Source organism: Mesitornis unicolor, unplaced genomic scaffold (assembly GCF_000695765.1).
Source record: "Mesitornis unicolor isolate BGI_N332 unplaced genomic scaffold, ASM69576v1 scaffold33772, whole genome shotgun sequence".
NCBI classification, from domain to species: domain Eukaryota; kingdom Metazoa; phylum Chordata; class Aves; order Mesitornithiformes; family Mesitornithidae; genus Mesitornis; species Mesitornis unicolor.
The window spans coordinates 73-11019 of record NW_010167692.1 but is presented as its reverse complement, the minus strand read 5'-3'; the positions used below and the strand labels follow the sequence as shown (position 1 = coordinate 11019).

Below are 10947 nucleotides of genomic sequence, written 5' to 3'. Positions count from 1 at the left end.
CTTCCGTGAACACACAAAAATCAAAGAAACTGTGAACTATCCAAGTTCACAAAGAATTTTGATTCAGCAAAGGCTCTAATATGTAGAAATTGCAATCTCAGAGCTGGCGAGGAACTGGGAGAACCAATCATGTTATACCAACCTCGAGTGGTACTCCTGTCCTCAGCACTAATGTTTGAGATGATGCTCATGGCAGGCTCTTAGTTTTCACAGGATTCTATGCCTCTAGCTATGTGGGTGATACAGCTAGTATAAAATTTAGCAGCTAACTGCTGTTTCTGGTTGTAAAGTTCAGAATTTCCCATTGAACAGCTCTTTTCCTGGCTAGAGACAAGGTGGCACCAACCAAGGTCCTATCCTGAGAACAGACCCTCTTCACCTTCTCCTCCTATCCCATCAGATGGTTGAATGTAGTGCAAAATGCATGCTCAAACTTGCATGCATGCAGCATGCCACATATCAGACAAAACGTATGGCAAGTTTAATTCCTTCAGGGACGTGATGAAAACAGATCTATCCTGCAATTTTTGGCTCACACTTTATGCCATAGATCTGTAGAGATTTTGTCTTCTATACACTTTCTTGAATCAAATCATGACTGAACTGGCACCAGTGTTCCCCTCATGTCCCTAAAGCACAGTCATGTTAACAACCACAAGAGTGACCCAGATTGGACAGAGTCACTGCAGTGGCTGGGAATGGATGCAGATCACTGCAGTGACAAGAAAGATCTCCCAAAAGGTGCAGGTTTCCAGAGCAGCCTTGATTTATTCTCATTAGATCTAACTAACATAGGATCTTTTGTCATGGCATCTCCTTTGAATATGAAATAGGACAGCTCCTCTACCTCACAGTATTAGTTGTAAGAACAGTTACAGGCCCCACTGTATTTCAACCCAGCAGATGCTGTATTAACAAGATGACGATGACTAATTAGAAATTGCATTACTTGCCAACAAGCAAAGGAACTGCACAAAAAATAACCTGTGGCAATAATCTGAAAATACTGTTACCTGAGAACTAGGGACCAGGGCTTTCCACCAGTGTCCGCCTTTCACAAGGTCTACATCGCTCAAGGGCATTGACACTTTGCCAATAACACAATGGCGTGAGAATTTGTCAAAATCCACTACAGTTAAAAGCAGAGTTCTTCTCTGAGCTTCTAAAAAGGGGATTTCAAAGGTGTACCTCTCTTCAAACACCGGGTTCTGCGTTTTGCGTTTCACTCCAGTCTGCTTGGAGTTCTTCTGGTCAGGAAGAAGGCAGATCTTCACGTAGGGGTTGGAGTGAGCCATGTCTTGCTTTGAACCATCGTAAGAAATTGGAGGGGGCAGATCTTTAGCCTCAATGACTCGGACTATTAGATAATTATGCAACAGGTCGTACTGAGTGCTAAAATGCAGCATGCCCAGCTGATACTTCAATAAGATCTCCTCATCTGTCAAGGAGTCCATATCATCGCTATTCGAGTCAAGAGAGTATAGTCTTGGTTCAAATTTTCTAAAATAGTCATCTGGGGTATAGGTTTTTCGCAGGATAGTTGGCTGAACTATTTCTTTCTTAGCTCCTATTACTCCAAACTCCATAGGTTTAATGTCAATTAACGGAGAACTTGGCCTCCTTGATTCCAAACCTAAACAAGAGAAATGCATGAATACGATTATTAGAAACTCAAGTGAAGCCATTGCAGGTGCAAGTCAACTTGTGGTTCTTTGGGTACAGCTGTTCTGTGTCTGTGCAATGCCCAGCACAGCACTCTCCAGCGGGACTTTTCACCATCACACTGACAACAATTAATAGCACCTTAGTTATGCTGAAGTGCAAGCTCAGCTACACTTTCCCCCCCATTCATCTTCACATGCAATTACCATGCACATGCTTCAGCAAGAGAAACAGGGCTGGCCCCTTCACTGTGTTCCTACAGAACAGGATGAGATTTTAATCAATGTACCATCAACTTGACTTGATTCCCTGTCTAAAAGATGAAAGAGCAAATACTACAGTTTTATTTTCTTCCCCACAATAATTACATTAATGTCGGAAGAACGACCTTACTTGAAATCCGCCTCATGAGGCTGTAAGTGGACCGTGATGTATCTGAAGACGACCGCCTTCTGTCAGAGGAAACATCCTGAAGAGTGGGAGGCAGCTCACTGATTGTATTATCAGAGTCTTCATCTTTGTCCTCATTTTGGCTGCTTATTCTGTTATAAAGAGAGACCTTTGGGTGATTCAACCCAGCAAAAGGAGTATATACAGAATAAAAATGCTTTCTGATATTCTGGGTCTAATCCTGAGTGCACATCCCTGGATGCTGCAGGGTATCTCCTGATCTATTTGGCAAGCAAAAGGCTGAGCAACTGACTTCAGATCTATGTAAAAAACAGATTCTTTATCTTTCTGCCTGTCTTTCAAACAGTTGTATCAGTATTAGTGCATGATACAGGCCACACAGGCACATGTGGCTCGGATCTTGATCAAAAGTATTACATTTGTCTTTAAGAAAAAAGAAAGAGAAAAAAAAATACCCACAAACCACAAAACCCGAACAGTAGCTTATTGCTGTAAAGCATGGCCTTCACTAGGAATGAACCCGCACAGGAAACCACCATGCTCAGTCATCTCAAACCTATCACACACCTCAGCAAAATATTGTTTTGCGGGTTCACCACTAACGTTTCAAAACTCAATCTTAAAAATACACTTAATTAACAGCGATTTATTGGCATGTGTTTTTAAATAATTGGCTACTTTTTATCCATTTCTATAAAGCAGAGGTGATTCTCACTAGATAGCAGTTTTACTGCCCAGGGGTGTCAGTGGGAGCAGGGAAGTTGGCAGGATCTAAGTAACACAGCAAGTTGTAGTGAGAGCTGCGGCACCTCTGAGAGGACCCAACAGGAAACTGGCATCATAAAGAAGTCCATGTGTAATTCTCATTTCAGTTCACATATGCTGTTTTCATATAAAACAACATTCTGGTTAAAAACCTCAGTACGTCACAGCCCCAGTAGCTCACACCAGCCGGGACCTCCCAGCCTTGACTGAAAGAAGCCCAAGAGCAGACAGTAACACTTACAGGAGATGAAGTCTCCAACTGCCTGTTCAGAGGGGAGCGGCTGCCGACGGAAGTGAAGTCACGCGACGGTATGTGATGTGTAAAGCATCATGCAAACTAAACCTTATGGTTAATCCATGAGATAGAGTATTAAAAAAAATAGCAGCAGATCACAAGGAAATAGTCAGCACGAAATGAGCAAAGCAAAGGGGAAAAACTGAGTTTTGCTTCTGATTCACCCTTTCTACGTTCATGGCTCGGCTGGGTGTAAATGAAATATGTTCAATCATTTGCTTTAGTAATCAATGACTGGAGTAGAGCAATAAATATATTCTGCAAAAAGCAGTAAACTCACAGAAATGCACCCCTCCACAGTATAAAATAGATTTAAACTGGAAATTCTTAACCAAATTCACAAAGTTCACAGCAGGATCCATCCAAATCTCACCAATCCAGAGTCACACAACTCATCCACATTAAAAACTAAACTGCTAATAATCAAAAGCAAACCTTATACTAACAGGGACATACAATATTTGCACACCTCTGTAGTCCATTAAAGGTAGCACAAATTACGCAGTTTGACATTTGATCAGTACTTGGAACACAAATAGCTTTATCATGCCTAAATGTAGGGCTACACTATCACAGGTAGCATTTGGATACACTGCTGTTTGAGAAGCAAATGCACAGAGCAAGGGGAGGACAGGGTGAAAAGGGAATCAGAGAGAGGCATTAAGGATGTTTTACAATGGGCAAACGTAATAGTGAGCTAATAATATACAGATGACCTTTAGCAAGGAAATTGCTACTGAGGCACAATAATTTTTCTTCAAATAAACTTTGGCTCTGGTTAAAGCAGCTCTGTTTCTATTTAATTCAAACCTTTGGGAAGGGGAGTCGCATCCTGATTTCCATTCAGTCTCACAGAGCGTGAGGGTTCTTTGAGGTTTATATGCAATATTTCACAGTGGGCAGCTCCAACACACACGCTTGTTCCCAGCCCATTTCTAAAAAGGCCAGGCTACAAGCAATCCTCATGAAATAACAAGAAGCCACCATGTATTCAGGTCAATACCATTAGACTCACTTCAGTAAGAAATTTTTTTTCCTAAGTTCTTACTGTAAAAAATTTGGAAAGTAAGAAAAATCAAGAGCCTCCCAAGAAGAAGGGCTTAAACTTCCAGCTTTAACTTCCCCTCCTGAATTTCCAGGACAATGAGGTGTCTTAGAGCTGACAAAGGGAAAACCTGTGGGCAAAAAATAAAGGACGGATTGTTAAGCACAGGCATTTGGGTGTTTGCTAGTTGGTAAATGAAGACCATAAAAGCAGTTTTGCCCTGGCGACTGGGTGGAGAGGTAAGGAGCAAATTGCCTGGGCCCATGAAGAAGTGGCAAGAAGGACAGATGTCAGCTAAAAAACAGATCTATTTTTAAAACACTTTCAGGCTGTGAGCAGGGAATAAATAATAAATTGATTTGTTCCCAAATTCAATGTATGCATCTAAATGCAGAGTATGGTGGCGTCATATTTGTCTTCCAGTTTCGGGGTATTCACTGAATCCAAAAGCTGCCTTTCCAAAAACAAAACAAAACAAAAAAAGACGAGGGGAATCAATTGGCATACGAAGATCTCCAAGAACTTAAAAACACACCCATCAAGCACCTTATTCTAAGACAAATTCTAAACCTTTACTCTGTTCACACATCTAACTCCAGACATTGTTTCCTATCTCCAAAAATACATAAGGAGATATAAGATCAACATAGTGAAATCTTCTTCTGCTTCTGAACTCTGAGCCAGTAGAGGCTGTATGTGATCGCTTCCACCTTAAACCTGCACACAGAAAAACCACTGCCATCCTATTGATCAGCAAACAAAAACCACCCTTTCTGTCTCCTGCCTTTCATTCTCCTTTTCTCTTCATCTTCCAGGATCTTGTTCCTCTACAGGTTCATCTTCTCCCCCTCTCCTCTCCATCACAACCCCCAAGTTCCTTTCCTTCTCCCTCCTCTGCTCTCTTGCCTCTCCTCACTCGACTCCTTTCTGGGCTTCCTCACCATTTTCTAACAAAGTCACTCCAAGCTTAAACCACGGCCATCTTCCCTGGTACCACCCTGGTACCACCCTCATCTCTGCTGAGAAGGAAGCTAGCAGCCTTCCCAAGCAAGTAATGCCTGACCTCCAGCTTCCATACCACCACGTGCTACCAGGCATCCTTAGAGATCACAGGACTTGCAACTCTGCCAGGTGAGATGGTGACTTCATCCATGCCCCCATGCAAAGCAAAGCTGCTTCTGTGATGTGCCCTCTCCTTTGGCTCCTGCTGCCTCTCTGGGGCATTAACCCTGGGAACTCACCTCCTCTCAGCACTGGGGCAGAACAGGGAGACACAAACTGCACCCAATCGCCTGAAGCTGGAAGGAAAGATGGATATGTGACCCAGGCTGGGATCCTCTGACACCATCAGGGCTGCTAGCACGAGTAGGTGCAGCACGAAGCACAACATGGTTAAAAAACTGAGGTTTTTTTCAGAGTGTGTTGTCTTCTGCTTACAGCCATTCCAGTAAGTTAATCGAGCAGGTCTGGGGCAAAACAATACAGACTGGAGACAGATAGCATGTTATGAGTCCAAAGGTCTCCATGTTCTCTGCCTGTAGCAAAGTCCAGTTCATCTGCAAAGTCCAGTTCATCTGCAAAGTCACCATACACCCGAGGTTCAAGACCAAACGAGGAACAGAGCTTCAGTGCTTACAATGCCCTTTCAGCCAGCAGAAGGACTCAGCAGTCAAAAGCGACACCATGGGTCAGTCACTCCACACCCCCAAACACACACCACATCCCTCCTGCTCCTCAGCACACCAGAGAAACTCCAAAGCATCCTCTCACAACAAGCCTCACTACTTGCTTCCAAGTATGTAATCGCTCCTGCAGCAATCCTTCTACGTCCAATACTGCAGCCTCATCACTGTGTTCTCCTGTGCGCAGTGCTTTCCTATTTAGCATTGATTCTGTTTATTTCATTTCCCATTAACTGCAGGTGAATTAATTTCTAGGCATATATCAGATTCTTAAATATGCTGCTCCACATTTAAAAACCACTCTAACGCAGCTTGAACATCTCTATTTTTATTGCTTTGGTATTAATTACCATTGTATTCTACCTGGATTCAAAAGAGTATATAGACAAGACTGTAATTTTAATATGAGACAATTTATGCAATTCGGCGCCAAGACAAGGACATTGCAGATCTGACATACAGTAACAGTCAGTACTCAAAGGCACAATTAACGGAGTGTCTCAGTGCCTGGGTACCAACTTCTGAGCATCACATGAGGCACTAAATGGGCATCACTTGTGCCACAGCTTCTATACACACTGAAGCTCTGTCCATCGAACTATCTGCTCTCACAGAAGACCGCCCAGAGCAGCTGCCAAAAGACAGGAGACATCTGCTCCCCTCTTGGTTTCACTAGTGTCTCCACGGGGTCACCTCTGTGCTGCAGATTCCCAAATAAGAGGGAGTAAAACAGGGAAGACTTAGTCACTGACTTTCTTTGTGATAGATTTGCAAATACACTAATCAAAGTCCCAGATAAAACCTGGCACTGCTGCTGTTGTTCTTTAATGATTCAAGAGGAAATCTTGAAGAGTACCAGATGACGCAGGAGATTAGGCCTTGCTAAATGAAACTTTAAATTAATTTCCCCTTTGGAGCACATATGAAGTACCCCTTTCATCTGCTTATATGATAACTACCTTTATGCTAGGATAAGAAAATATTTCAAAACAACCTCATCAGCATTTCAGCTAAGTTGATGTGCTCCAAACAGGTGGTCCATTTGAAGAAGAAACAGGAGTGAAGATGAAAAGCAACTTTAGAAAAGGGTGCACAGCTAAACCAGATAGCTTGCTATGCTATCTTACAAAAAAACTTCTGTCTTACTCATCAGCAAAGTGTTTTACAAAGATTAACCTTAATATCTCAGCTAACAGGGCTGCCCTTTTTCACCTTGTAGTTGAGCAGCCTATGCTCCCACCCTCAGCAGGAGGTTCCTCCTTTCTACTTCTCTGAATGCCCTATCACCATTTCGTATCAATGCTCACATCACAGCTGAGCAGCCCTACTCCTCAGGTAAAGCTAGGAAATTGTGCATCTAAACTTACAGCCAAGCTGGAGTTTGAGCAGGAAAAGGTCCCAGGATTTCAACTTCATCTTCATTTGTTTGACAACAGCTACAGTCGAAACACTTCTGACAACAATTTCTACAAGTCCACCGGCACAGCAAGAGATCCAAGATTCTAGAGAGCAGTCCCTGAAGCCATTGGAAACCAAAGTACACGATTACAACCCATCAATAGCTATTGAGAAATAACATTCAGCTGTATTTATGTTTGTGTTTCTGCAACAGAACATTAAGAACTATATTTATTCCATCTACATCAAAAAACAAGTGCTATGCAGTTACCAGCCCAACTTCACTGATGCCATAACAAGACAGGAAAATAAGCATTCACCACAGGTATTTTCCCTCTAGTAGCAATGTATTATTATGTAGGTTGGCAAGAGGGTGATTTACAAACACTATGGCACAACAATATGCTAGAGTGGAAACATGCTTATTCTTTCACGCACGTCAACAAACTAATAGATTGGGAAATGTACAACAGAAGGAACTGAAAACAGAAGGTAAGTGAAAGCTCTGATTTAATCTGGGAAGCATCCATTTAACTTGGAAAACTTAACACAGCAATGTGAATGCATTTTGTCCCTGTAGATGTATCAGCACACAATATTTGTGTGATCCACACACATGCAGCATTGTAACCCAACAAACTTGACACTAAAATGGGTTAGCGAAAGCATGCAATCCACATGTCTCTCTTCTGCTATGATGATTAATTTAATGAAGAACATTCAGTGACTTTTTTAAGAAGTTACTTGACTCAGAAACATGGGGTGTGAACACCCCATTGGAGGGGCAATAGGCTGCTGCCTCATTTCCATGTCATCCCTACAGCCTTTCCTCCACTTCAGAGCTCTGCTTGCTTCACGAGAAGCAGAAAGCCAAAACTTAGCCCATTTCCCACCCGTGCCAGCTCCAACTTCTGCAGTTTGTAAGGGCCATTAAGCAGCAGAAGGGCACTACTAATAAAAGGCATCCCTTCATAGTCATGGGAAGGAGACACACAGCTGCTAGAGCACAGCACGTGCACATCCAGCCTCAAATCACTTCACGATTGTACGTGACCTTGAAATGTCCCTAAGAAGATGAAGAAATAAAGCATAAAGATAATTTCTCCATAGTATCCCCTCAAAATACTCGAGGCATTTGCAGTAGTTTCGAGTGTGCAGATACAAAGGCACTATCGCACCACACAAAGGGGTTTCCTCTGGGGAACGCAGACCTGCAGAGAAGACTCCACGGGAACATTTCTTTTTGCTCCAGTAAAACGCACAGTTTTTTCCATAAACAAAATCTGAACATTAGAAAGAAAAATACCAGCCCAAAACGTGGTGCATTAGGACATGAGAATAGAGTCAGAAAATATGAGACAATCCCCCCAGGATGGAGCGAGGAGACAGAGAGTGAATCATCAGATTAACTCACCTCATTTATTGGTTCCAACTGTCCTTTTAGACATCCAGGATAAAGCAAAGGGGAACAAAATGAAAAAGGCAAAAACAGGTTAGCAATGCTCAAATAACTCTACATTTTCTGCCATGACATTCCCCAGCCTGAGATGAGCTTGAATTTCTGGAAAGACAGCACCTCACAGATGTCAGAGGAAGGAGAGGTCTCCTGACCGCACATCAGCTTCTGCTGTTTCCAGCCCTTCCCCACCAAGCTTCCTCTCCTCCTCCTTCCCTGAGAGCAAAATTCCCCAAACTCATCCTGGAGTACGAAAATCCTGCTCACTGCCCTTTGCTAATGGGCTATCATATGCACCACTTATTTCCTCTTCTTTAATAACTTGTCTCTAATCGCAGCAACTACTTGCTGCTGACAGCAAACCATATCCAGATTTTCCAGTTAGATGCCACAGTGGAAAAAAAAAGGCTTTTGTCCAGATTCAGCCTGTATAAATGTAGTTTCAATGCCAACTCGTTAAAAGAAACATTTCCAGGAAGGGGCACAGATTCAGAATCCTCTCCATTATGCGCACATCACTTGAGGTAGCTCGGCATCTTCGCTCTCATCCTCAGATGTGACTTGAAGAACACAAAAAATACAAGTTAAGTGCTTAAAACTTGAGTAATGCTCTCCAGTTCGAAAATCTGCACTGCTGCCACTTCCTCCAAGTCACAGAGAAAATCCACAGCAAAGGAAAAAATCATCGCAACCCAGTGTTTTATTCACAAAACCCCCTTTGGAATATTATACATGACTCACTCCATTGATAACTGGAGATGTGGTAGCATTTCAGATGCTTGTTGAAATGTCTTTCCTATCACTTTCTGTCTAGGAGTTTTCTAATTGTCCTGGCTTTCTTTCTACAGAGGGAATCCCTAAAAACAAACAAACAAACAAACAAAACCCCACCAAAAAACCAAACACAAAACCCAAACCACACAAAAAACCCCTCTCCACTCTTCTCTACTCTTCCACACATAGAAATTATCCAGCTTTATGCTCATGACAGGGACAAGAGCAGTCTTTTATAAAGGAGGCAGGATACAGAAGTTGCCTTTAATTCCAAGAACTCTCCCATGGACCATGTTTTGGCGCAATCCTCCCCTTCAAACTTCCTGGAAACCAGTGCTTGGTGAAAAGGCCACCACTTGCTAGAAACACAAATTAAAAGATTGGAAATGCTGCAGTGCAATCTGATTACCAGATAGCCACGGACCAACTGTTTAAGAAAATCCTGGATGGTTTAAAGGGCTTTATCATTCCTTATGCACAGTTGCAGCCAAAGCATGGCAGCCAAAGCTACAGTGGTTTACCAAAGCTGCAACGAGAATATTTAAATTGCTCTAAAATGAAGCAGCTGGACCCGTGCCACATAATCGAACACTGTAGCATGTGCTCCGTGAAGGAAATGCCGTTTCCCAATGGCCCACAGGGCAGGCTTGTGTCAACCAGCCCTCCCTGTTATGATCAGCCATGTGATGCGAAACCACTTCTGTGTGCCACCAGCCCCAGAGGCACACGCAGCAGTCCCATAGGCACCACAACAAAGTGCTCTGTGACCACCCAAAAATCTCCACCAGGAAATGGGAGGACAGAAACAAGAAATATTATAGTGCAGAAGAGGTAAACAAGTAACAGGTGCCATATAGGGCTTAAATGCAGGGGCCCATGAAAATAAAGCAAACACAGCCAGCTGCGTGCATCCACCTTGCTCACACCAGGCTGGAGGGTTGGGGCTGGGGAAGGGCAGAGGTTTAGGGAAGGATGTACCAGCTGGCAGGCACTGGGGAACCCCTGGGAACAAAGATGGTTTGATGCGCTCAGCACTCCTAGGAGAAGGGCTCAGCCCCCAGGGTCCAGAAGCATCATCATCCCAAGCTGGCCAAGCAGAGACCAACCCAGCCTGGAGCCTCCAGTCAGAAGCAAACTCTCATCGAGGGCCAGCTGTGGCTGTCCCAGGTGCATCCCTTCACCTAGAGCTGCGCAGAATGCAGGGCTGCATGTCCACTTCACACCCTGCTGCAGGGGCTCAGTCCCCCCAGTCTGCCCGGGCCCATGGTGAGGTCACCTGCTCTGAGTCAGCACAGCCATGGATCACAGCCAGGTCAGCTACAACAACCCATGGCAGCACCCCCAGGGATGCTGCAGCAGGGTGGTGTCCTCACTGGTGACAGACCGAGTTGTGTCCCTGCAGTTACACCCTCAGAGAAGGGTCACAAGCCCCATCACAGTGGACACCACAGCCTAGGGA

At 43.7% G+C, this 10947-nt stretch overlaps 1 protein-coding gene across 1 annotated transcript in view; it reads right to left on the bottom strand.

The window, feature by feature from the left end:
* The window catches only part of SYT17 (synaptotagmin XVII), a gene marked incomplete at both ends in the record, with an annotated part of 25302 nt that extends 16607 nt beyond the window's left edge, over positions 1 to 8695 (bottom strand). Inside the window, 4 exons of the mRNA XM_010178787.1 lie at positions 1014 to 1633; positions 2056 to 2204; positions 7228 to 7376; positions 8673 to 8695. Of these exons, the coding sequence (XP_010177089.1) occupies positions 1014 to 1633; positions 2056 to 2204; positions 7228 to 7376; positions 8673 to 8695 (941 nt within the window). The remainder of the gene's footprint in view (positions 1 to 1013; positions 1634 to 2055; positions 2205 to 7227; positions 7377 to 8672) is intronic.
* Positions 8696 to 10947: the final 2252 nt, after the last annotated feature.